The sequence below is a fragment of the Eulemur rufifrons genome, chromosome 30, assembly GCF_041146395.1.
Source record: "Eulemur rufifrons isolate Redbay chromosome 30, OSU_ERuf_1, whole genome shotgun sequence".
NCBI lineage: Eukaryota > Metazoa > Chordata > Mammalia > Primates > Lemuridae > Eulemur > Eulemur rufifrons.
In genome coordinates this window covers 106,947,277-106,970,617 of record NC_091012.1, presented here as the reverse complement: position 1 = coordinate 106,970,617, position 23,341 = coordinate 106,947,277, and the positions used below count along the sequence as shown (strand labels likewise).

Genomic DNA, 23,341 nt, shown 5'->3' with positions numbered 1-23,341 from the left:
CCACTCCTGTGACTTAGCCTGCTATTTCTTTGTGTCCACTTTGTCTTCACCACTGTCATAGAAAGGCTTTCAGCCAGGCCCACTCATGGACCACCAGCTACTCACAGAGGGTTTTGACTCAGGATTCAACCCTAGTCCAGTTGGTTGTGGCCAGGGTAGTAGGATCAAAAAATTAGGTGACCTTTCTGCAAATATCCACATCTGACCCATTTTTAAAAAGGGAACCCCAGGCATGGCAAGCACTCAGTATTTCATAGACACCTTTCCATCATGAGACCTTACCAATAGAGGGGATTTATCCCATTTGAGATTTACACCAGTTGTGTAGCCTTGAAGATCCCAAGTTGGGATGTTCTCCTTATAACTAAAATATCTATGAGATATAACAGAAACAGATTGTTTTCTTAAGATTCAACATCTCTCGCCCCTGGACAAGGGAAAAAGAAAAGTGCCATATTGTGCTTTTCTCAACAGAACTCTTTTAAGTTGTATATTGGCTTCTATATATGACAAATCTTGGGCACCACTGCATCCTTTCAGCCCATATTTTCACTCCAGACATTGACACAGCAACCAGATGTGCAAAAGCTGACACCAGCACCTTCCTCATTGGCCATTCCAATACATGGGCAAACCTGGAAGGTCAAGGAAGTTAACATTCCAGGGAACACTTTGGCCAATGAGGAATAAATACTCCCCTCTTTGGTCCTTCAGGTGATCTATTCTGAGGTATATTCTGCACAGTTCCTGAAAGGGTCCCCAGCAGAACTGAACCCTTATAACCCACAGCAGTGAGTGACCAGCTCAATAACACAGAACTGAATTGGTTCTACCTCTTCCCCTGTTTCACGCTCCCCAGTTCCGCTTCTGCTCCCTGAGATCATTTCCCAGAGTGAATGGTTTGCATAAAAGCCCTTGTTTGATACTCTGCCTTTTGGGGGCTACCTAGTCAAAGACAATCATGCCTTCCAATCAAGATATTCTTTCTTTAATCAAATAGTTCCTATGATCCAGGAAACATGTCTCATTCTTTAGCTTGTTGAATTAATGTTTAACTTTGAAGGAGCAACAGTGTTTCCTTTTTTCCAAGTATTTTGTAAGCATTTTCTCTTCACCTTAATATAGCTGGATAGCTGAAAGAAGATGGAGGTAAAGCAGTAGTCCTGTGAGAAAGGCTCAATGCCAGATCTCCAAGCCTTATTATTTTATTTTTTGTAGAGATGGGTTCTTGCTATGTTTCCCAGGCTGGTCTTAAACTCCTGGCCTCAAATCACCCTCCTACCTTGGTCTCTCAAAGAGCTGGGATTATAGGCATGAGCCACAATGCCCAGCACTGATTGTATCTTCAAACCAGTGATTCTTAGCCCTTGGTTAAGATCTTCACAAACAAGGTCTGTGAAGACGCTCACCCCCTACTAACCTGCTATATTAAACTCTCTATGTGTGTAGGCACAGGGGTCTTTCCAAAGCCCCCGCCAGTCATTCTGATATGCACCCAGTTGAGAAACATAGCTTTAAGGCCATCAATCTACTCAAGAAAGAAACTGTATCCAACCAGTTATTAGTGTTGTCTCGACTAAAATACAGTCAAGTAGACAATGATACTTTCAAAATGAGGAAAAATTAAAATTAGCTCTCTGCAAAAGAGCACAGAAACATTCTGTTTGTTGAGTAGATATAACAGGATTGTTTATCCAGAATTCAAAGGAAAATAAAAGGAAACCATTAACTTATTTTTTAGAGACACTATGATGGCTTAGGCACCATAGGAGATACAGAGGATGAACAGATGAATAGAAAATAGTCTCTGCTCTCAAGAAAAGATGATAATAACACCAGTTCATTGAATGGGATGTACAGAAATCACAAGTTTATATTTTTGTCTTCCATGGTTCATGGTTTTCCCCTTCTTATGTTTGAAACCCTGGCAGGTCTATGACTCTACCAATCACCCTTAAATAAGAGACAATCCTATGTTTTTTTTAAGTCACAAACCACAGTCTCATTCAGCAATTTGGATGTCCAATACTGTGGAATAATCAAATCTCTGAACTTGATTTAAAGATCAATCTTTTCCCATCTTCCAGTTAGGACCAGTGTCAGGGGTGGTTGTGCCATTTTGCAGGGGCATATGGTAAACTTTTCCTTTCCTTCTGTACTCCTTGCTTAACTTGCCAACCGTGAATTCTGGGACTTTACCAGTTGGGTGTGGAAAGGGAGGAGGGGGAGGGGTTTATTGAACATCCCTACTTGACTGGTCCTCTTATAAGATAGTGTTATATGATCCAGGTCTGGCTGTTATGAGAACTCTTTCTTGTGGGAAAACTTTTGGAGATTTTATTTTTTTCCAGACACTCTCACTCTGGCCCTGACCTTGACTACCGCAACACAGGCAGTACCTCCCCTTTTGTTAGCCAATTTTAATCCCTGTTCAGCTTGTTTTCCAGCAGTCTCTGGCAGCTCCTCCCTCTCTGTTCAAAACTATTTTGAGCAGGATACAAGGCTACAGATTCTTCAGGGCTATGTCAAACTCTCAAAGGAGTCTTCCTGAAGCTCCTCTCACTAGACTTGGAACAAGAAGGTAGCCCCCGTCCCTCCCCTTTGGGGTGTGTTGGACTCGGAGCATGGCTGCTCTCTCTGAAGAGACTTCTTCACAAATCTGTCCCTTCAAAAACCCCTCCCTAGTCTTTTTATATATCAAAATTGGTGAGAGGTTTCAACAGAAAAAAAAAAAGCTGGTTTTTAGGTCTTTCTTTGAAGTTTTCTATTTTTGTCTACCTCAGGACTCGCCTTGGTAACTGATATTTAATGTAACTTGGCACCTCAGTCAAATCATGTAATTTAACAAGATGACACAGTTGCAATATCATGTGGTAAGCCCAGGACAAGAGGTCTATGCCTGTGGCATTGTAAGAGAAAAGAAAAAGCCTACCTCATTCAGCTGGACGATGAGTGGTCTGGGAGATTCCTGGAGAAGGCAATTCCTTGACTCTTTCTTAATAGACTTTTGGGGAGGATTTTTTGGAGAGGAGCATGCTCAAGAAGACACCCTATGCCAAGTACATTGCATTTTTAGACAGATTCAAAAAACAAAATGGTCAGGCGCGATGGCTCACACCTGTAATCCTGGCACTCTGGGAGGCTGAGGCGGGAGGATCACTTGAGGTCAGGAGTTGGAGACTAGCCTGAGCAAGAGCGAGACCCCATGTCTACAAAAAATAGAAAAAATTAGCCAAGTGTGGTGGTGTACGCCTGTAGTCCCAGCTACTCGGGAGGCTGAGGCAGGAGGATACCTTGAGCCCAGGAGTTGGAGGTTGCAGTGAGCTATGATTGACACCACTGCACTCTAGCCTGGGCAACAGGGTGAGACTCTTGTCTAAAAAAAAATATATATATATATACATATATGTACAAAGAAATTCTTAGTGGGTTCATGGGAGGTATTTGGCTCATGAGGGTACTGCCTCCATGAGTGGATTAATGCCATTATCGAGTGGATTCCTGATAAAAGGCTGAGTTTCATCTCCTGTTGCTTTATCACCCGTGCAATGCCTTTTGCTATGGTATGACACAGCAAGAAAGCCTTCACCAGATGCCAGTGCCTTGATCTTGGACTTCCTAGTATCCAGAATCATGAGCAAATAAATTTCTGTTCATTATAAATTGCCCACTCTGTGGTATTTTGTTACAGCAGCACAAAAGACAGTCTCTGAATTTCCTATAAATTCACGCATGTAAATAACACTGTAAAATCAGAAACTATGTATTATTAATTCATCCTGAGGGATTTCTTAAATTTCACATGTGCTAAGATTAACAAGCTTCATTTTCTAAAGGAGAGCGTGAGAATGGCCATTTATGGACTTAAAATACAACTCGATAAAAACTGACCTGGGAGTCAAGAGGTATGAATGCACTGAAATGATTATTTCATTTAAAAAGTACTTCAACTAGGATTCAATGGACTGTGAAACTGTAGTGTTAAATTAATGAGTGCACTCAGTAAAAAGCTTTGCACTGATAAGGAATATGAAAGGTTAACTGAAATATTATAATTATCTTAATAGTTTAAGCATCTTGCTTATTAATAAGGCAATTATTTTGACAGGAGTTTTTTTTGGGGGGGAGGGTAAAAGCAAGGAACTGAATCTTTTATCATCCTTACCATGTCCATTATAAATCACCAAGTGCCCACAATATGCCACTCATGATGGATCATGCGATCAAAATGCGCACATCATCCAGGCTTCTAGGAAATTTTGACTAAATGCTTTAAAGCCACAATTATATGCCTAATAGTGGATCTTGGTTTGATCTCTTGAAAGCTTGAAAGTCATTACCCAAAAAGAAAGGACAGCAGACATCCACTCAAGCAACTTTTATTTTTAATTACCCAAATGTGTACTGACCTTCGTATTGGGACATAATGGAAGATACCAAAGGAAAAAAAAGATAAGATTCTTACCCTCAAAAAATTCAAATCAACTGGACACACACTGCACAAGACAGTAAGACTCAAGGATATTTACTGAGTAGCATTTGAGTAGTGCAAGACAGCTCAGCACAGAGTAAACCCACACAAGGGGACACTATCATCTACTATAACAGGGAGTGGAGGAGGGCAATTGGGGAATACATACTGGGAGGTAGAAAAGCATTGGACCTGTGTTCTAGTCCCCAAGATACCAGTGGCTTATTATAGCCCTTGAGCAATTAAGCTCCACCTCTGTAAACTTCAGTTTGCTCAACTCTAAACCAGAAGGTGAAGACTAGATGGTCTCTAAGGTCTTCCAGCTATAACAAAACAGGATTCTAAAAACTAATGCAGAAAACTGGGGGAGGTGAGGATATTACAGGAAAGTGAAAGTACAAGCACAAAGCCACAGAGGTAGGAAAAAACTAGCTGCTTGTGCATGGGCAAGGTGTGTTGTAGGACAGCAAGGAACTTAAGCCTATTTAACTATTCTAAAGATTGTGAGGCCAATAAACTTAGAAATTAGTGAAACAGAGTGCTAAGCCAAGTAAGGGACCCTAACCTCGGGCCACAGTGGCGAAAAAGAGAATGTGCTTCCTGCAGTCAGAATCAGACTTATCTTCGTGCTGCCCACCTTACTTACTGCACATTCTTTATGTCTTCGTGGAACCCCTTCCCTAAACCCACACACCAAATACAATAAGGAGAGGGTGTGGTTACAGACACCCTCTCTCTAGACTCGCACAAACAGCCCCCTTTTGTGCGCCAGGAAGCCCAGAGCCACTGCTGAAAAGATGGTGGTCAATCCAATGAACTTCAGCAGGCCTGGCACGGAGGGCAAATGTCTCTCCAAGAAGGTCGTAGTGATGGGTTGCGCAGGGACATCCTGGGTTCAGAGAACAGTTGGCATTAGTACAGGGCTTGTGCACTTCATTCCAGAAAGTCTGTATTTCCTCCAGCTCTCTGACCATGACCCACTCTTGCCAATCTCTAGGCCATTAACCATGACATTCCCTCTGCTCATAATGCTCATTACCTCTTCCCCACTGCGTCCTTTACTTCAATTCCTTAGGGAGCCTTTCCTGAGTCCCCAGCCTAGGCTGGCCCCCTCTTTTTACATTTTCTATCAGCATGTCTTCTTCATCGTACTTGTACTTTTTGGTTACATCTGCATTCTCCACCAGATGTGGAGCTCCACGAAAGTGCGGCTGTTCCTTTACCACAATGGCTAACGCACAACCCATGTGTCATAAATGTTTGTTGAGTGAGTGAATTGATGGCCCCTGTAGCCCACAATCCCACCTTTAGTGGAGGCACTGAGAGAATGATTTTGGAGTGGCTAAGTCTACTCTCTTTGACTTCACATTTAAAAGGACAAAGGAATAACTTTGACCTTTTTGACCTTGCCCTCTACAATGTGTTTTCACTCTATCCTCTAGGTATCTTTCCTTCCAGCCAAGAAAACTTCCTGGGGTTTTATTACAAAATGATAAGTATATTAAAAATGAATTTTTAGTCTAACTATGCTCCCTTTCATTCTGACCCTTTGCCTTGGACAGGGGATGCTAACACACTTTCCTTTCCTTCCCTACCTCCTGTTGAGAATCACCAGGTTAGATATTTATTTAACAGGCATTTACTGAGTTCTTAATATGTCTAGAACTCTCTGAGAAATGTCTCCCTCTCCATCAAAAAGTATTTTTTCCTAATAAGCTGCAATGGATGTGGCTGCTACAAAGTTTTCAGAGTTTGTCTAAATCTCTCACCTCTCCCCTAAACTATGATACCTATTTAAACATTCATAGATTGAATCACTTAGGGTAAGGTATGTGAATATATACAGATGTGCTGTTCTTGCAAATAATTGTTTTTAGAGGGAAGAGATCTAAATTCATGAAATGAAATAAAATATAGCCTACCACAGACTCTGGTTCTGACTGCCAGATTTCATCCTCTGGAATCTTCCCCATGGCATGCAGGACCTGAAATGAAAGAGTATCTTGGCAAATAACAGAATTGACACCATCTTTCTCCTACTCTGCTCTTTAAATAAAGGACTCAGTGACTATCTCTTTACCTTGGGGTATCCATGAAAAACACCAACATAAAGGCCAGAGCAGTCCACTCAACCTTTAAAAAGCTCCAAAAGGTCTTTCACATATGGTGTAAGAGGTCCCAACCACAGGCTGACTATAAATTTTAATAGTTGTGAACATGCCTTAACAGGGATGAGATCAGAGGAATTCTCAGGAAATCTTTCCTGTGAAATGAATGAATGAACGAATGAATAAATTCTGAGTCCTAACAGAAACATGTTTGGTTCTATAATATAGGACATAGATAACTCTCAAGTATACCCATGGTGATTTTTTGCTCCATGGGCTCTTTTTACCTTGGGTGACATGTTAGATATTTTCATTATTACTTTTGGGGGAAGGTGTTCACCTGAGACTGCTGTTAAAATGGCGTTTCATGGGTCTCCAGATGGGGGTTACTGAGGAGTTGGTCTCTGGGATCTCAGACATCTTTGATCTGCATGTCAACCCCATCAGCTGCCTCTTTCCCCACAGCCTGTGACCCCAAGCCCTACCTCTCGGGCCGCTCTCTCCCCGGCCTCCACAGCGCCTTCCATGTAGCCACTCCAGTGTGTGGCAGTCTCAGTGCCTGCGAAATAAATCCTGCCCACTGGTTGGCGTAGTACCCTTGAAACAAAAGCAAAGAGGTAAAAGTGGTCAGTCTCAGAGCCAGAGAAGAGCTTTCCCACAAAGACCAAGGCTGGTCAGTTTCCTCAGCTTCTAAATATCAAGGAGGACCTTGGCAATTTTGGAATAATGCTCATTAGGTCCCTCCAGCTCTTGCATGATCCCTGACACAGACAAAAATGGAGTAAAAACCAAAGTCCACTGTTGCACCATGAGCTTACAGGTAAAAAAAAACCCTGCCATCAATGGAGGTAAAATATGTATTTGCTTCATCTACATGAAATGAGGGACTATAGGAGGCCAGTTATGTATGGTTATGTATGGCTCCCTTTACAGCTTACCAGTTCTGGGCAAGGTGACATGTTCTGCCAATTCCCTGCCTGGTTATTCCACAAATGAACTTGGCAAATCACTTCCTCTCACTGAGCTCTGGCTTCCCCATCTCTTAAAGGAGATCATTCACTGATTTCTACAACCTTTTCCATCAGTAGCATCTAACAAATCTGTGAGTCTGAATATGGCTCCATAACTACCATTCATCGCATACTTGTCCCTACCCACGTTGAGTTTTACTGCCTTAAGTTATGACAGTTAACATTTGTTGAGTGTCAAGTACTCTTCTAAATACATTAATCCTCACCACAGCTTTATGAGGTCAGTACTATTATTATTCCCATTTTCCTGGTGAGAATATGGAGGTAGACTGTGGTAGACATTGTGCTGCACCACCCAGATCCTCTTCAAGAATAGAAGACTTATTCCCAGCTTCTAAGAGTGCTGCTGGAAGATGGCCTTCCGATGTCCACCCTCTTTGGAGATTGCCACCACTGAAGAAAGCTACCTCACCCTAGGACATGCCTGTTCCCAGCAGCAATTGCATGCAGTGACTAATCATCATGGGCTATAAAGACCTGAGTTCCAAGCCCCAACTTGAGACCACTCTGAAGGGCCATTCTAGTTCCAGAGCTCCCTGCGGGGTCAGCTGAGGTCTTCACTGAAACTGCATCGTAGCCCAACTTCTCCCTCCGCCCACTCCTGCTTCCTTCCTGTTCCTTCCACAGGTGTCAGTCCCAAGGGCACACTGTAATATATATCCTGTCTGCTAATCATTGTTTCAGAGTCTACTTCCTGGAACCTAACCAGCAACAAAGACAAAGTAATTTGCTCTAGGTCACAGACAGGAAGTGCAGAGCTGATATTTGAACCCAGGTAATCTGACTCTAGAACTCACAGGCTTAACCACCTAGTTATACTTCCTCTCTCTACTGAATTATTTCTTCAGTCTTTTTAAGAACTCTATGACATAACTATTATCATCGTTTTCTCAGTTTACACACGAAGAAACTGAGGCACAGAGAAATGTACAGTGAGTGATTTGCCAAGAGCCACACTGCTAGAAAATAGCACAGCCAGGATTTGAACCAGGTCTACCAGATATCGGTCTCTGTTTTTATCCTAAATGTTTTGTCTGGTGTATGATCATCATTAGCTAGTAGAGTGCCCACATGCTATGCAAGGGACAGAAGTGTCACACACTTGGCCCGTAAGAGGAGCAGTTTGTTGTTACTCTGACAAAAATACCATAAGGAAAACACTGTCAATGTGCCATTATTTATCCTATCTCAGGTTTCCACTGTATCAGATAAGGGATATCAACAGCTAACACCCGTGCTCCATCTTAGTCGACACTATACACTTCTGGGCCTTTTCAGGCTGGCCTGAATTAATGGCTTTTCCTTTGCCTGCCATGATTGCAGTCATCAAGAAAAAAAAGGAGAAGAAAAGATATTATAGAAAACAGTCACTGACTTACGATTTTTCGACTTTACCTTGGTACAAAAGCGACTCACATTCAGTAGAAACCAAAATTAGAATACCCATACAACAATTCTGTTTTTCACTTTCAGTACAGTATTCAATAAATTACATGAGATATTTAACACTTTATTATAAAGCAGGCTTTGCGTTAGATGATTTTGCCCAACTGTAGGCCAATGTAAGTGTTTTTAAGCACATTTAAGGTAGGCTAGGCTAGGCTAAGATATGATGTCTGATAGGTTAGGTGTATTAAGTTCATTTTTGATTTACAATATTTTTAACTTATGATGGGTTCATTGGGATGTAACCCCATTGTATGTCAAGAAGCATCTACATGAGTATACTGATAGAGATACATGGAATAAATCTGGAATTATCAAGAGCCTAAGGGAATTGAGGAAGGGGTCCCCTGCAAAAGAAGCTGAATTTACTTTTTCCATTTTTCACAGAGGAAACTAACTCCAGTTAGAGATCTCTGGGAGTTCTGGCCAAACCCTAGAGTGAAATATTAGAATAGAGGACAAAGGCTTAGAGAACTAATCGTGCTAATAATCAGAATGTAGAAATGTAAAAACCAAGAATTAATTTTAACAGACAAAGAAATAGTTTCCCTTCACTTGTCATCTTCCCTCCACTTGTGGAAATTGTCTATCTATAGGTGAAAAAAAAAGGTCCAACAGCTAGATAAGAAAAATCCCCTCCCCTTCTTTTGTAGGTGAGTGAACAGACAGTATATATTCACAAAGGATATAGGATATCATAAAGGAGAGCTCCAAGTATATTTCTTGTGGCTTATGTGGCTTATGCATAATCGCTGCAATCAGTTCTTCACTTTATCCAGAAGAAAAATCCCTTAAGAAATGTGTATTTAGTTCTTTACTAAAGTTGTACTACTAATTCTGTCCTTTCTCTTCCTTCTGGAAGCAAAATATTTACTGTGTACTTCCAGGGCCCCAACAATGAAACTCCCTACAGTAGCCCAAATGTCACAGCCCTGAAGGGTCAAGGGAGGCCCTGTGGTCAGGCAGTCTCTGTTCAGGCTGGGGGTTATGTCACTAAGCTATGCTCTGCCTTAGTTTCTACCCTACAAATTGAAGACAGTGATATGAAACCTGACATATGTCCTTGGGAAGGAATAAAGATGAAAGAGGACATTACCATTTCACTACCAATTCCTGATAGGATGGGCTTTATCTTGCTTCTCTCATGTGGTCAGAATCAGACCAGTGCAGGTGAGTGTCACTTTTGCTCTCCACCCCAAAAGACATTTTCCTGACACTTTTTATGGGATTGAGCATAAAACCTGCCACTCTGTGGTTAGAAATCTAATCACATCACACTTTATTTAAGACAAAGCCAAAAAGAAAGCAATGCTATGATGGCCATTCTCTGTTGAAAGATCAATATATGAGGTAAGGGATCCTTTCTAACTTTTCTGGTCTGATTCTCCATCTGTTCTTAATATCACACATAGCCAATCCATGTAGGGTTTTTCCCCCAGACCTTCCAGGAGCTTGTAGGATTCCAAGTATTTGCTCATACTATTTCATCTGCCTAGACTACATCCCCCAGTAGCCTGTCTCTGCCTCCTACAACCCTCAGGTGCATTATGAAGCCTTTTCAGTGTCTCTAGGTAAGGCTAGGTCCCTCCCTCTCTAGGTCCCTCCATGTCTCCATGGTATTTCTATCACCCTCTATTAGAGCACTTCCTTCAGTACATTCAAGTCAATTTTTGACGTTGTGTCCTCTGCCCATCCCCACTCTGGCCCTCCACACTGTCAGCTCCTTCTCAGCAGGGAGGAATGCCCTTGGTACTGGAGTTTCTAGTGAAGTGCTTGGCAAATGGTTGGCACTTAGCCAATAAAAGCTAAATGAAACAAATACTACTGACATAGTCTACACTCAGTATATCTGAAAATTAACTTCATGACTCAGTGGCTTACCAGGTAGTGCCTTTGACCCCAGAATGTTCTCTTGGATAATATTCTGCCATTTTTGGGAAGATAAGGAAAGTGCTAACCAAAGTCATTATGTATCTTCTGATAAGCAGGTTTTAATCTTTATATCACCAGTTTCCATGGACAGATTGATTAGCTGTTTCTATTTACTCACACCCTCTCTTTGTTGCATACTCTCAACACACTTTCGCTCACTATTTTACTTTTCCTATTCTATTTAGATTGAACTCGTAACATTAAATTATTGCTTGGTTTAGTAATACTATAATATTCATAAAAATTACTGCTATATCATTAATTTGTACCTTGTTATTGTCATCAAATACAATTAGCTAAACATCAATGAGTCATACCTGGATGCACAATGCTGTGAATACTAAAAGCCATTGAACTGTGTACTTTCAATGGGTGAATTATACGGTATGTGAATTATATCTTGATAAGGATGTTAAAAAATAACTCATACTCTCACTAACATACTGATTATTGCTCACTGTACACCATCTTGTGCTTTCTCAGCCACCTGCTAAGGCAAGTGAGGTTCCATGACCTGTCCATGATGACAAAGTTGGTTATTGGTAGAATTGGGACTGGAACCCAAGTCCCTTCACACCCAGTCTAGAACTCATTTTGCTTTTATAACGCTGTACCCACATTGGCACTTACCCAGTTGCATTTGGGATGTTTCACTGAGTTCTAAGCTTCTGCTGACAATATAAATGAGCCCTCTGACTATCTAAATCACTATTCTTATGCTGCAGCTTTCTTTGGTTGTATCAACTGAGACTTCTCCACCAGAGCACGTAAGAATGAAAGGCAGCATCATGGTACATAATTATAATGACTTCGTTCACAAGATACAAAGGAAATTGGAAATTTTTTTTTTTGTCAGTTTTTACAAGAAACAGGGAAGAGAAGCTACCTGAACCTATGTAGCATCTGGATTCAGGTACAGGGGATTTCAGTCACAGCTTAACACACTTTTACTCTACCTTCCATATTGAGTCATGATCCCAGGAGGGAAGTAGGTTGTGTAGCAGCCCCCAGAGTACTGCTCCTCGCACCAGTTCTTCTCTTCATAATGCAACGGCTGCAAGGCAGAGTGACAAAAGCTTGAAGGGGACACAGAGAAAGCTATCTAGTCTAGAATAAATCAAACACAGTCCAGTAGAATTCATATTGGCAAACCCATATATTTCTGAAATACAGCCTCATTATCCTGATGTTTTTGAAAATACGTCTTTGGGCAGGTAAAATGTCCTTGGCAATAAACTTCTAAGAAATTCAAACTTTAGAAAGTTTTCTCACTTGGTTAATTCATGTCTTCAGTATCATTCATAACTTGCAATTGTCTATGGTCTTACCTATTATGAACTTTTTAGTGCCTAATGGTTTAAAAAAAAAGTTTCAGAAAAGATTTATGCTTACTGGAATGGCTGGCCAGAACAAAAAGCAGAAAAACATGTCTGTCAAAGAAAAAGGATGATCAGATTCATGTTTTTGGTGGAGGTGAGTTTTATTAAGGAAAGCTGGACAAAGTAATGTTTGTGGCATGTAGGCACTCTGTCGATGGTGGCACTTGTAAACAACTATTGGTCTGAAAAATATGTTTCTGCCATGAACAGGAAAAACTTTAGCTAAGATTTTGCAAGGCTCAAACTCTTTATTAAAGTCAGTAAACAGAAGCTTTATCATTACACATTACTTTAAAAAGAGAAAATCAACATAGCAAGTTTTAAGAGAAAAATGTTTGTTTAAAAATAGATTTTGAAAAATTGTTTTGTTTAAAAAAAAATTTGCGATCACATAGCTGACTTTGGATAGTCATTTGTAAGGTATCGCATTTACAAAGTATGAGGCCCTGCCTAGTATGTTAAGTGGCTTCAGGTTTTTTGTGGTGTCACCACGCTGCACACGCCAGCATCTGAGGGCCACATCCACCTCCTATGAGCATCCTTCTCTGCAATCTCCAGCCAATCAGAAGAAAAGCTGGACTTTATCTTTCACCTTCCTTTGCTCCCAGGAATTTCTTCCTTCCACACAATAGATACCAAAGCAAAAGCAAAGCAAGTGGCCCTCTCTATGCCAAGAGCAAACAAGGAGAGGACCAACTCATTTTTATCATCAGGAATTAATCATCCACATTCTTCTTAGAAAAAGAGACTTTCTCAAATGAAAGAAACATGACCAACCTTTTTAGAAATATGAAAACCACTTTCCTCTCCCATTAAGGTTCCCAAACCACCATCACACAGGTTGTTGGGAACTTCAGTTACAAACTACTTTAGCCTAGGCCGGGCATGGTGGCTCACGCCTATAATCCTAGCACTTGGGAGGCCGAGGCGGGCAGATCGTTTGAGCTCAGGAGTTCGAGACCAGCCTGAGCAAGAGCGAGACCCCGTCTCTACTAAAAAGAGAAAGAAATTATCTGGCCAACTAAAAATATATATGTAGAAAACAATTAGCCGGGCATGGTGGTGCATGCCTGTCGTCCCAGCTACTCTGGAGGCTGAGGCAGGAGGATCGCTTGAGCCCAGGAGTTTGAGGTTGCTGTGAGCTAGGAGGATGCCACAGCACTCTAGCCCGAGCAACAGAACAAGACTCTGTCTCAGAAAAAACAAAACAAAACAAAACAAAACTACTTTAGCCGGAGATTTTCTCAAAATATAACTTCAAAAAAGTTTGAATATCTACCAGGGTGAAATATCTTGAACAGCATTTTTAAACAAAAAAACTAATAATTTTAAACAGATGTTAAGTGATTTTTTTAGTGTCTATGTATTGTATTTTTGGTTTTGCTACTTCAATCACTATCCTCGAGCCCGGAGGCTATGCCTATATTTAAACTTGCTAAATGGTATATGAAAGTAAAAAATGAAACACAACACATTACTCATTAATATCATGTCTCTCTCCAAACCAATCAATTAATTAGTCTAGTTAATCTGCTGAGAAAGAACTCCAAAAAGGCCTCAAGAGCATATGTTTCATCTGTATCAAGTACAGACCATCTGCAGTGGGGTGGGTGGGGGATCTTGTTTTAAACTAGTGAACAAAAGAGACAAATTCAAAAGCCACAACAACTTGACCAGGAGGAAGCAAGCCACTCCAAAGTTGAGCAAGGTAAGTGTTAGAGTAATAGGATTAAGCCATGTAGCTATTCAACTAGATCTTGGCATATACTGCAGAGATTTGGATTAAAGAGGCTTAGCAAGTTAAACATTCTCAGCCCCCTCATTAGATTTTTCTCACACTTTAACTGCTCGTTTGTACATTGGTTTTCCTTGTCTTCAAATGCTTCACAGATAACTGGATTTAATGCTCACTTTCAAAAGGTGACATAATCCATGTGAAAACATTAAAAACCCAGCAGCCTAGTGAATGTCACGAGAATACCAATTCATCATTCTGAATGTTGATGAGGGAGGTGGTTATGGCTATTTGTTATGAGCACCTTGGGCCCTCTGCCGGTCACCCAATGCGCCCTACCCTGCCCCCATCCTGCTTTTAACCACCTCGGGGTTCTACTGGATTCATGAAGATCACGGTTTCCTCAGGCTACCTCCCAAGGTATCTAAGAAACTCCTAAGCCTGTCTTCCTTCCATCCCTAATGTTCAAGGGTAAACCCAGGCAGAAAAGGAGACATACAGGAGGGGGGCAGGTCATCCTATTTTTACCTTCAAGACAATGGGGGTGGGGTGAGTGTAGGTATATATACACACACACACACACACACACACACGAATGAGACTCTGGTCTTTTTACAAGATCACCAGAGAAAAAGAAAGCTCTTTTCATCCCTATCCTGGCTGTTAGCATCTAGAATTTCCTTACAGGTAGCAGAAGCTCCCCTCTTTTACCCCTTGACAGAGCTGGGATCAAAGTGGCTGAATGCTCTGAATTTGGGGACAAGGTAGTACCACCTAAACCACAGCACGTTGCAAGGCTCCTAACCTGCCATTAGCACAGTCAGGGCTGGGTCATGGGAACTCTTGGGACCACTTACAAACGGACCAGCCCTGTGCGGACCCCTCTCAAATGTATCAGGGAAAACATTAGCTCTCGGCCCCTATTTGCATGAAACCTAACCCTACTAGTCCCTTGAGAACAAAGCAGATGTCTCTCTCTGTCTCTCTCTCTCTCTCTCTCTCTCAGAAAAGGGTTGGGAAGCAACTTTACCTTCAGAGCTTCTTGGGAGCCCAGAACTTTTGCATAAAGCTCACAAAGTTTCTTCATCCTATGGGAAAAAAATAGATAAAAGTGAAAATGAAGGAAGAAAGGAAAAGAAAAAGTGAAAGAGGCATCTATCCCTCCATGAGCTATTGCTTCTACTTTGTCATTTTGTTTTAATTTTTTAAAACAGGGCATTTTGTTCTATTTTGAATGTCTAAAACTATGAGGTCACAGGTATTCATCATGTGAAATTGTTGACAAATCCATAAAAAAGTAAAGGGATGCATTACCTGAATTTTTATTTTATTTTTATTATTATTTTAAATCCAGGAGCTCTTTCTACAAACAAAAGTGTATAAAAATACCTAATTTCCTCTCCCTCCTTCTCTTCCTTCTCTCTCTCTCTCTCTCTCTCTGCTTTTACCTAAGTAAAATAGTTTGACACAAGCAGAGAAATGGCCACACAAAGCAAAGAAATAAAATTAAATTCAGAAATAGAACCAAATACATAAGGGAATTTAGAATTCATAAAGATGGACATTTTAAAAGTGTGAGGAAGACAGATTATTCAATAAAATGGCACTGGGACAAATGATCTCCCATGAAAGAAATAAAGTTGGAGTCCTACATTACTTCTTACACCAAAAAATATTTCAGAAGAATCAAAAATTCACATATAATAGATGAGACTATAAAATGGAAAAATGGGTGATTTAAAAAAAATTATCTTAGAATAGGAAAGTCTTTTCTATGCATAATAGACCATTCAGAAGCCATGATTTACAAATGGATAAATTTGACTACATAAAAAAGATAAAATTTTATTATAGTATAAAATGAATAAGCATAATGAAAAGACAAACTGGGAGAAGATTTGTTCTAGGCACTGCAGAACCAGCAGTGAACCAATCAGACAAAACATCCTGCCTTCATGGATCTTATATTCTAGCAGGGACATTTTTAGCTGAATGGCCCAGGCAGACCTCCGTAGCCCCGGCCACGCACAAAGGTGGCACTGGTCACAGAGGAACACTGTGACAGAAGGGGAAAGAATGCTTCATAATGTAATTCACGGGCTCTTGGTTGGTAAATGTGTTATCAGTAATGATGTGTGGGAATAAATAATTGGCAGTGATGGATACTAATGCCAGAAGTAATCGCTACCTCGGAGAAATTAGTCCCTTTGTACCTATAATCTATAATTATTATGCATCACTCATATAATATGTACTGCAGACCACCCTACAACACAGTCATTTGTCTACCTGGTTATCTCCTCCACAAGTAAATTTTCAGCCCACGGGTTACCCATTTTCATATTCTCTATAGCTCCTAGGATGGTGTCTTATATACAATAAACTCAATAAATATTAACTTGAATATTTGGTTCTTAAGTTATCAGCACTGTGCCTTGATATAACAAGATCCTTATAATTAACATAGCAGACATGGAACATTGGCAATACACATATTATTAAGCAGTCTGTGAGTTAAAAAGTTAAGTAAAATTGAAAGGCAGGTAAGTAGGCAGAAAAGAAGGGAAAAAGGAGGGAAGGGAGGGAGGACAAGAAAGGAAGGAAGGAAAGAAGAAGTACTTCTTTTGTTACCTTTCTTCTTTGGTAAGACGTGCCAGCCTTCTGGCTTTGTGGGCAAGGATAAATCTAAAACAAACAAACAAGAAAAGGGGGAGAAATTAATGGTTGCTTTCATCCTGGCCTCATTTCTATTGCTACAAATGTGCCCAGTGTACAATGTTAAAAGCCAACTAGAAGAAACAAATTATGTGCTAGCTTGATTTATGTTCAAAGTTCTACTGTACATGTTATATTCCTGACACTGAAGAGCATCTTCTAGCTTCAAGGAGTCAAGGGACTAAAAAGAGATGACTGGCCATAATTTCTGCCTAGACTAATTCTATGGCTGACTCACTTCCCTCCACCTGGCTGGTGACCAATAGGAATAAGCCTTGGGTCTCAAATGCCCACTTACGGCCATGTCTGAGCCTTTCTAATTTTATCCAGTCTTTGATCTTTGGTTCTATCTCTACCTTGGTGTTTCTCTAGCATCCAAACTTCTAGATTCTGTCTCCATTTCTAGCCCTACAATTGCTTTGGTTTCCCTGTTATGATACTTAGCTCTCTCTGAAATAAACTCATACATGTCTTAGGACTCATCTTAATTTAGGGCAACCACCTTTCTGGGCCAGGTTCTGGCCCATAAGATATCCCGGATGTGTGCTGGTCTTCCCTGGCAAGCTGAAGACTGGGCTGGTCTTGGCTCTTCTCCGGTGGAACTCAGAAATCTTAGCATCCCACATAAATAATGTTGATGCCCACACAGCCTCCACAAGAAGCCCTCTTAGTTAAACACACAAAGTTAGGTCTTTATATCATGCTTTCAACATAAGATGGCTCACCAAAATATATTTATTCCAAACACTAAATCTGCAACAGAAAATTAATATAACAAATTTAAAAATTGTTATATTGGCCGGGCGCGGTGGCTCACGCCTGTAATCCTAGCACTCTGGGAGGCCGAGGCGGGTGGATCGCTCGAGGTCAGGAGTTCGAGACCAGCCTGAGCAAGAGTGAGACCCTGTCTCTACTAAAAATAGAAAGAAATTAGCAGGACAACTAAAATATATGTATACAAAAAATTAGCCGGGCATGGTGGCGCATGCCTGTAGTCCCAGCTACTCGGGAGGCTGAGGCAGTAGGATCGCTTAAGCCCAGGAGTTTGAGGTTGCTGTGAGCTAAGTTGACGCCACGGCACTCACTCTAGCCCGGGCAACAGAGTGAGACTCTGTCTCAAAAAAAAAAAAAATTGTTATATTAATTTCTAGATACTTCCTTTCTAGATATTTATTCACTGGAAGGCATTATAAAAAAAAAAGGAGCAATAACAATTTTTGTACTGCTGGATATAGAGAATACTGCCATTGGGTAAAAAAAAAATAATTTAACAAAGTTTGGGGCACATTTATTAATAGTATGTGATTACCTTGTCAAGGGTGAATAGCAGCCACAACACCATAATTATGCCTTACCCCATTATAGCAGGATAGTTGCCATCAGGTTTGGTATCATCCAATGTGTAGGAAATTGGAGCTTCCTCTCCTTCAATAATCATGGTTCCACAGTAATCTAGGAGAAGCAAAATGGAAGAACATATTCATCACCCTATCAAACTACCCATAGCAGTTATAATGGAGCACACATTTTTCAACTTCAGAAGTCCAAAGGCCAAATATAGCATATTGCACTCCAAATATATGAAGATAAACCAAATTGATGTCAAAAGGAGGGCTAAGTAGCCAACATTTCTGGAAAAAAAATCAAATTGCAAGCCCTTCTCTGCAAATAATAGAGCAATGTGATATTACGAATTCATCCAGGCCACCATTTAATGAAATCTAGTGTTCCTTGCAGTTAATACTTAGGCCCCCATTTCCTCTTTTGTAAGAAGTAAGAATAAAGCCAAAGATGTATAAAGAAAACGCTAGTCTATTATTGTAAAATAGAAGGGACTGAACATTCACATTTTATGAGAAGCCATTTATCTTATTTTAAGTAGCTCTTTATTATCTGGAGACAGAGCAGAGAGGGTGTGGATAACTAAAATCCATAGAGTCCCAAACTCTCATGTCAAACAAGAACTCCAAAGACTCTTTCCCTCTTCCAAAAAATCTTGGGAAACAATTTCAGCTTAGTCGGGATAAAGCACTTTCCTCATTTCCCTCCTGAACATACATCGGCATACATCGGAGATACTGCAGGATCAGCTGTAGACCACCACAATAAAGTGAATATCACAATAAAGTCACATGAATTTTTTTGTTTCCCAGTACATATAAAACTTATGTTTACACTATACTGTAGTTCATTAAGTTTCCAATAGCATTGTCTAAAAAATGTACATACATTAATTTTAAAATACTTTACTGCTAAAAAATGCTAATGACCATGTGAGCCTTTAGCAAGTCATAATCTTTTTTGCTGGTAGAGGGTTTTGCCTCAATACTGATGGCTGCTGACTGATCAGGGTGATTTAAGGTTGGGCTGGCTGTGGCAATTTCTTAAAATAAGACAACAATGAATCTGCTGCATTGATTGACTCCTTTCATGAAAGATTTCTCTGTAGCATGTAATGCTGTTTGAGAGCATTGTACCCACAATAGAACTTCTTTCAAAATAGGAGACAATCCTCTCAAACCCTGCTACTGCTTTATCAACTAAGTTTATGCAATATTCTAAGTCCTTTGTTGTCATTTCAAAGGACAACGTGAACAATGTTTACAGCATCTTCACCAGAAGTAGATTCCATCTCAAGAAACCACTTTCTTTGTTCATCCATAAGAAGCAATTTCACATCTGTTCAAGTTTTATCATGAGATTACAGCAACCCAGTCACATCTTCAGGCTCCACTTCTAACTCTAGTTCTTTTGCTATTTCTGCCACATCTGCAGTTACTTCCTCCACTGGAGTCTTGAGCCCCCTCCAAGTCATCCCTGAGAGTTGGAATCAACTTCTTCCAAACTCCTCTCAATGCTAATATTTTGACCTCCTCCCATGAATCACAAATGTTCTTAATGGCATCTAGAATGGTGAATCCATTCCAGAAGGTTTTTAATTTACTTTGCCCACAGCCATCAGAAGAATCACTATTTATGGCAGCTATAGCCTTATGAAATGTATTTCTTAGACAATAAGACTTGAAATCAAAATTACTCCTTGATCCATGGGCTGACGAATGGATGTTATGTTAGCAGGCATGTAAACAACATTAATCTCCTTGTACATCAGAGCGCTTGGATGACCAGAGCGCTTGGAGGTACATTGTCAATAAGCAGCAATATTTTGAAAGGAATCTTTCTTTTCTGAGCAGTAGATCTCAATAGTGGGTTTAAAATATTCAATAAACCATGCTGTAAACAACTGTCATCCAGACTTTGTTGCTCCATTTATAGAGCACAGGCAGAGTATATTTAGCATAATTCTTAGGGGACCTGGGATTTTCAGAATGGTAAATGAGCATTGGTTTCAACTTAAAGTCACCAGCTGCATTAGCCCCTAACAAGAGTCAGCCTGTTCTTTGAAGCTTTGAAACCAGGCATTGACTTCTTCTCTCTAGCTAGGAAAAATCTTAGATGGCATCTTCTTCCAATATAAGGCTGTTTTGCCTACATTGAAAACATGTTGTTCAGTCCCTTTCATCAATGATCTTAGCTAGATCTTCTGGATAATTTGCTGCACCTTCTGCATCAGCACTTGCTGCTTCACCTTGTACTTTTATGTTACGGAGGTGGCTTCTTTCTTTAAATATTATGAACCAACCTCTGCTAGCTTCAAATTTTCTTCTGCAGCTTCCTCAGCACTCATAGCCTTCACAGAATTGAATAGAGTTAGAGGCCGGGCGCGGTGGCTCACGCCTGTAATCCTAGCACTCTGGGAGGCCGAGGCAGGAGGATCGTTTGAGCTCAGGAGTTCGAGACCAGCCTGAGCAAAAGTGAGACCCCCCCATCTCTACTATAAATAGAAAGAAATTAGCCAAACAACTAAAAATAGAAAAAAAAAGTTAGCTGGGCATGGTGGTATGTGCCTGTAGACCCAGCTACCTAGGAGGCTGAGGCAGGAGGATGGATTGAGCCCAGGAGTTTGAGGTTGCTGTGAGCTAGGCTGACGCCATGGCACTCTAGCCCAGGTAAGAGAGTGAGACTCTGTCTCAAAAAAAAAAAAAAAAAAGAATAGAGTTAGAGGCCTTGCTTTGGATGAGATTTTGGTTTAAGGGAATGTTGTGGCTGCTTTGATCTCTGCAGATCACTAAAACTTTTTCCACATCAGCAATAAGGCTGTTTTACTTTCTTATCAATCATGTATTCACTGGGGTAGCACTTTTAATTTCCTTCAATAACTTTTCGTCTGCTTTCACAACTTGGCTCCTTAACAAAAGAGGCTTAGCTTTCAGCCTATCTTGGCTATCAACATGCCTTCCTCACTAAGCTTAATCATGTCTAGCTTTTGATTTAGACATGTGACTCTTCCTTTCACTTGAACACTTAAAGGCCACTATAAGGTTATTAACTGACCTAATTTCAATATTGTTGTGTCTCAGGGAATTATGAAGCTCAAGGCGGTGGGGTGGGGGGGGGACAGCTTGTCAGTGAAGCAGTCAGAACACTCAATGTTTATCAATTACATTCACCGTCTTATATGAGCATGGTTTGTGATGCCCCAAAACAATTACAATAGTAACATCAAAGATCACTGGTCACAGATCACCATAACAGATACAATAAGAATGAAAAATTTGAAATATTGCAAAATGTGACACAGAGATACAAAGTGAGCACATGCTGTTGGAAAAATGGAGCTGGGGCTGAGAAACTTGCTGGATGCAGGGTTGCCATAAACCTTCAATTCATAAAAAAAAAAAAAAAGACCAGCATAAACAAGGCACAATAAAACAAAGCATGCCTGTATATGCAATTTCAACAAAAAACTGTTAACAAAGCAATGGTGGAAATGTCAGGGCAGAGTCTGAAATGTTATAATAATGTCCTACTACAGTGTACTTTCTTCCTGCTTCTTCATTTACTTGCAGATGTGAGGCTGTTTCAACAAAATTATGGTGAAAGACTCTGGAGCAAATGTATAGAAAAGCCAGTAAGAAGGTTTGAAAATCATGAAGAAAGAACAAAGAACCTCCCCAACCTGTGTGCATATTCATGTGTGTGAACAGACACATCAGGAAGCTTTTTAAACTGCACTTGCTTCTCTCCTCCCATGTCCCACCCCACTGTGCACCTATGAGAATCAATGTCACAGTCAACCACTGGCTTGGGGGTGTTTGCATGCCCCTCAGGTGTGCTGGGGCAGGAAAGATGTTGAGAAAACTGAATTATGGGAGGAAGAAATGTTTAAAGTTTGTCCAAGAGCTCACGAAGACTTAAGAATACAAGAGAACCAGCTAAGGCATCACCTGTTAGAAGAAGGCAAGAGAGAGAAGAGATGGACAAGACAAGATCTGATCAAAGAGCAGGTATATCGACTATGGAGGGATCAGCCATGTGGGATGAAGAGCTATCATTAGACATCAGGCTGGCCAGGGTGGAGGTGCTGCATTCTGGGTGGAGGGGCTCCTTAGACACTTGTTCCCAGAGTGAAGCTGGCTTCTGAGCCACGAAGGTGACCTTGGTGGAAGTTAAGGAACAAGGGGCAGAGAGAAAAGTCAGGATCATGCCAGGACCAACTAAGCAGCCTCAGTGGGATTTCAATCGCTTGCAGGTAGAAAGCTCAGGAGTCCCGCCCCCGTACACAGAGCATCCCATCAGCTGTATAGGGATTTTTTTCAAAAGAAGATAGACAAATAGCCAAGAAACATATGAAAATATGCTCAACATCACTAATCATCAAGGAAATGCAAATCAAAACCACAATGAGATACCACCTTACCCCTGTCAGAGTGGCCATTATTAAAAAGTCAGAAAACAATAGATGTTGATGTGGATGCCGTGAAAAGAGAATGCTTATACACTGTTGGTGGGGATGTAAACTAGTACAACCTCTGTGGAAAACTGTATGGAGATTTCTCAAAGAACTAAAAGTAGACCTACCATTTGATCCAGCAATTCCCAGGACTAGGTATCTACCCAAAGGAAAAGAAGTCATTTTATCAAAAAGACACCTGCACTCGAATGTTTATTGCATCACAATTCACGAATAGAAAGATACGGAATCAACCTAAGTGCGCATCAACTGATGAGTGAATGCAGAAAATATATATCATGGAGCCATTCAGCCATAAAAAGGACTGAAATAATGTCTTTTGCAACAACATGGATGGAACCAGAGGCCATTGTCCTAAGTGAATTATCTCAGGAATGGAATAACAAATACCACATGTTCTCACTTACATGTGGGAGCTAAACGAGGAATGTATATGGTCATAGGGTGGTGTAATGGATGTTGGAAACTAAGAAGGGGAGAGGGTGGGAAGGAGGATGAGGGATAAAAATCTACCCATTGGACACAATATACACTATTCTGGTGATGGGCACACTAAAAGCCCTGACTTCAGCATTATACAATTCATTCTCTCACCTCAGCCTCCCAAAGTACTAGGATTACAGGCGTGAGCCAACCAGGTCCAGCCTATAATCATTTTGTAAAGTCTTACCCAAGGCTCATTACCAACAAGGACCAAGTCAGATCCGGC

General features: G+C 40.7%; 1 protein-coding gene across 1 annotated transcript in view; it reads right to left on the bottom strand.

The window, feature by feature from the left end:
- Positions 1-4,365: 4,365 nt before the first annotated feature.
- Positions 4,366-23,341, bottom strand: part of MAOB (monoamine oxidase B) — a 108,571-nt gene continuing 89,595 nt past the window's right edge. The window contains exons 9-15 of the mRNA XM_069464095.1: positions 18,173-18,269; positions 16,734-16,787; positions 15,133-15,190; positions 11,945-12,042; positions 7,065-7,176; positions 6,394-6,456; positions 4,366-5,360 (exon numbers count right to left, since the gene is read on the bottom strand). Coding sequence (XP_069320196.1) covers positions 5,208-5,360; positions 6,394-6,456; positions 7,065-7,176; positions 11,945-12,042; positions 15,133-15,190; positions 16,734-16,787; positions 18,173-18,269 — 635 coding nt within the window. The 3' untranslated portion in view covers positions 4,366-5,207. The remainder of the gene's footprint in view (positions 5,361-6,393; positions 6,457-7,064; positions 7,177-11,944; positions 12,043-15,132; positions 15,191-16,733; positions 16,788-18,172; positions 18,270-23,341) is intronic.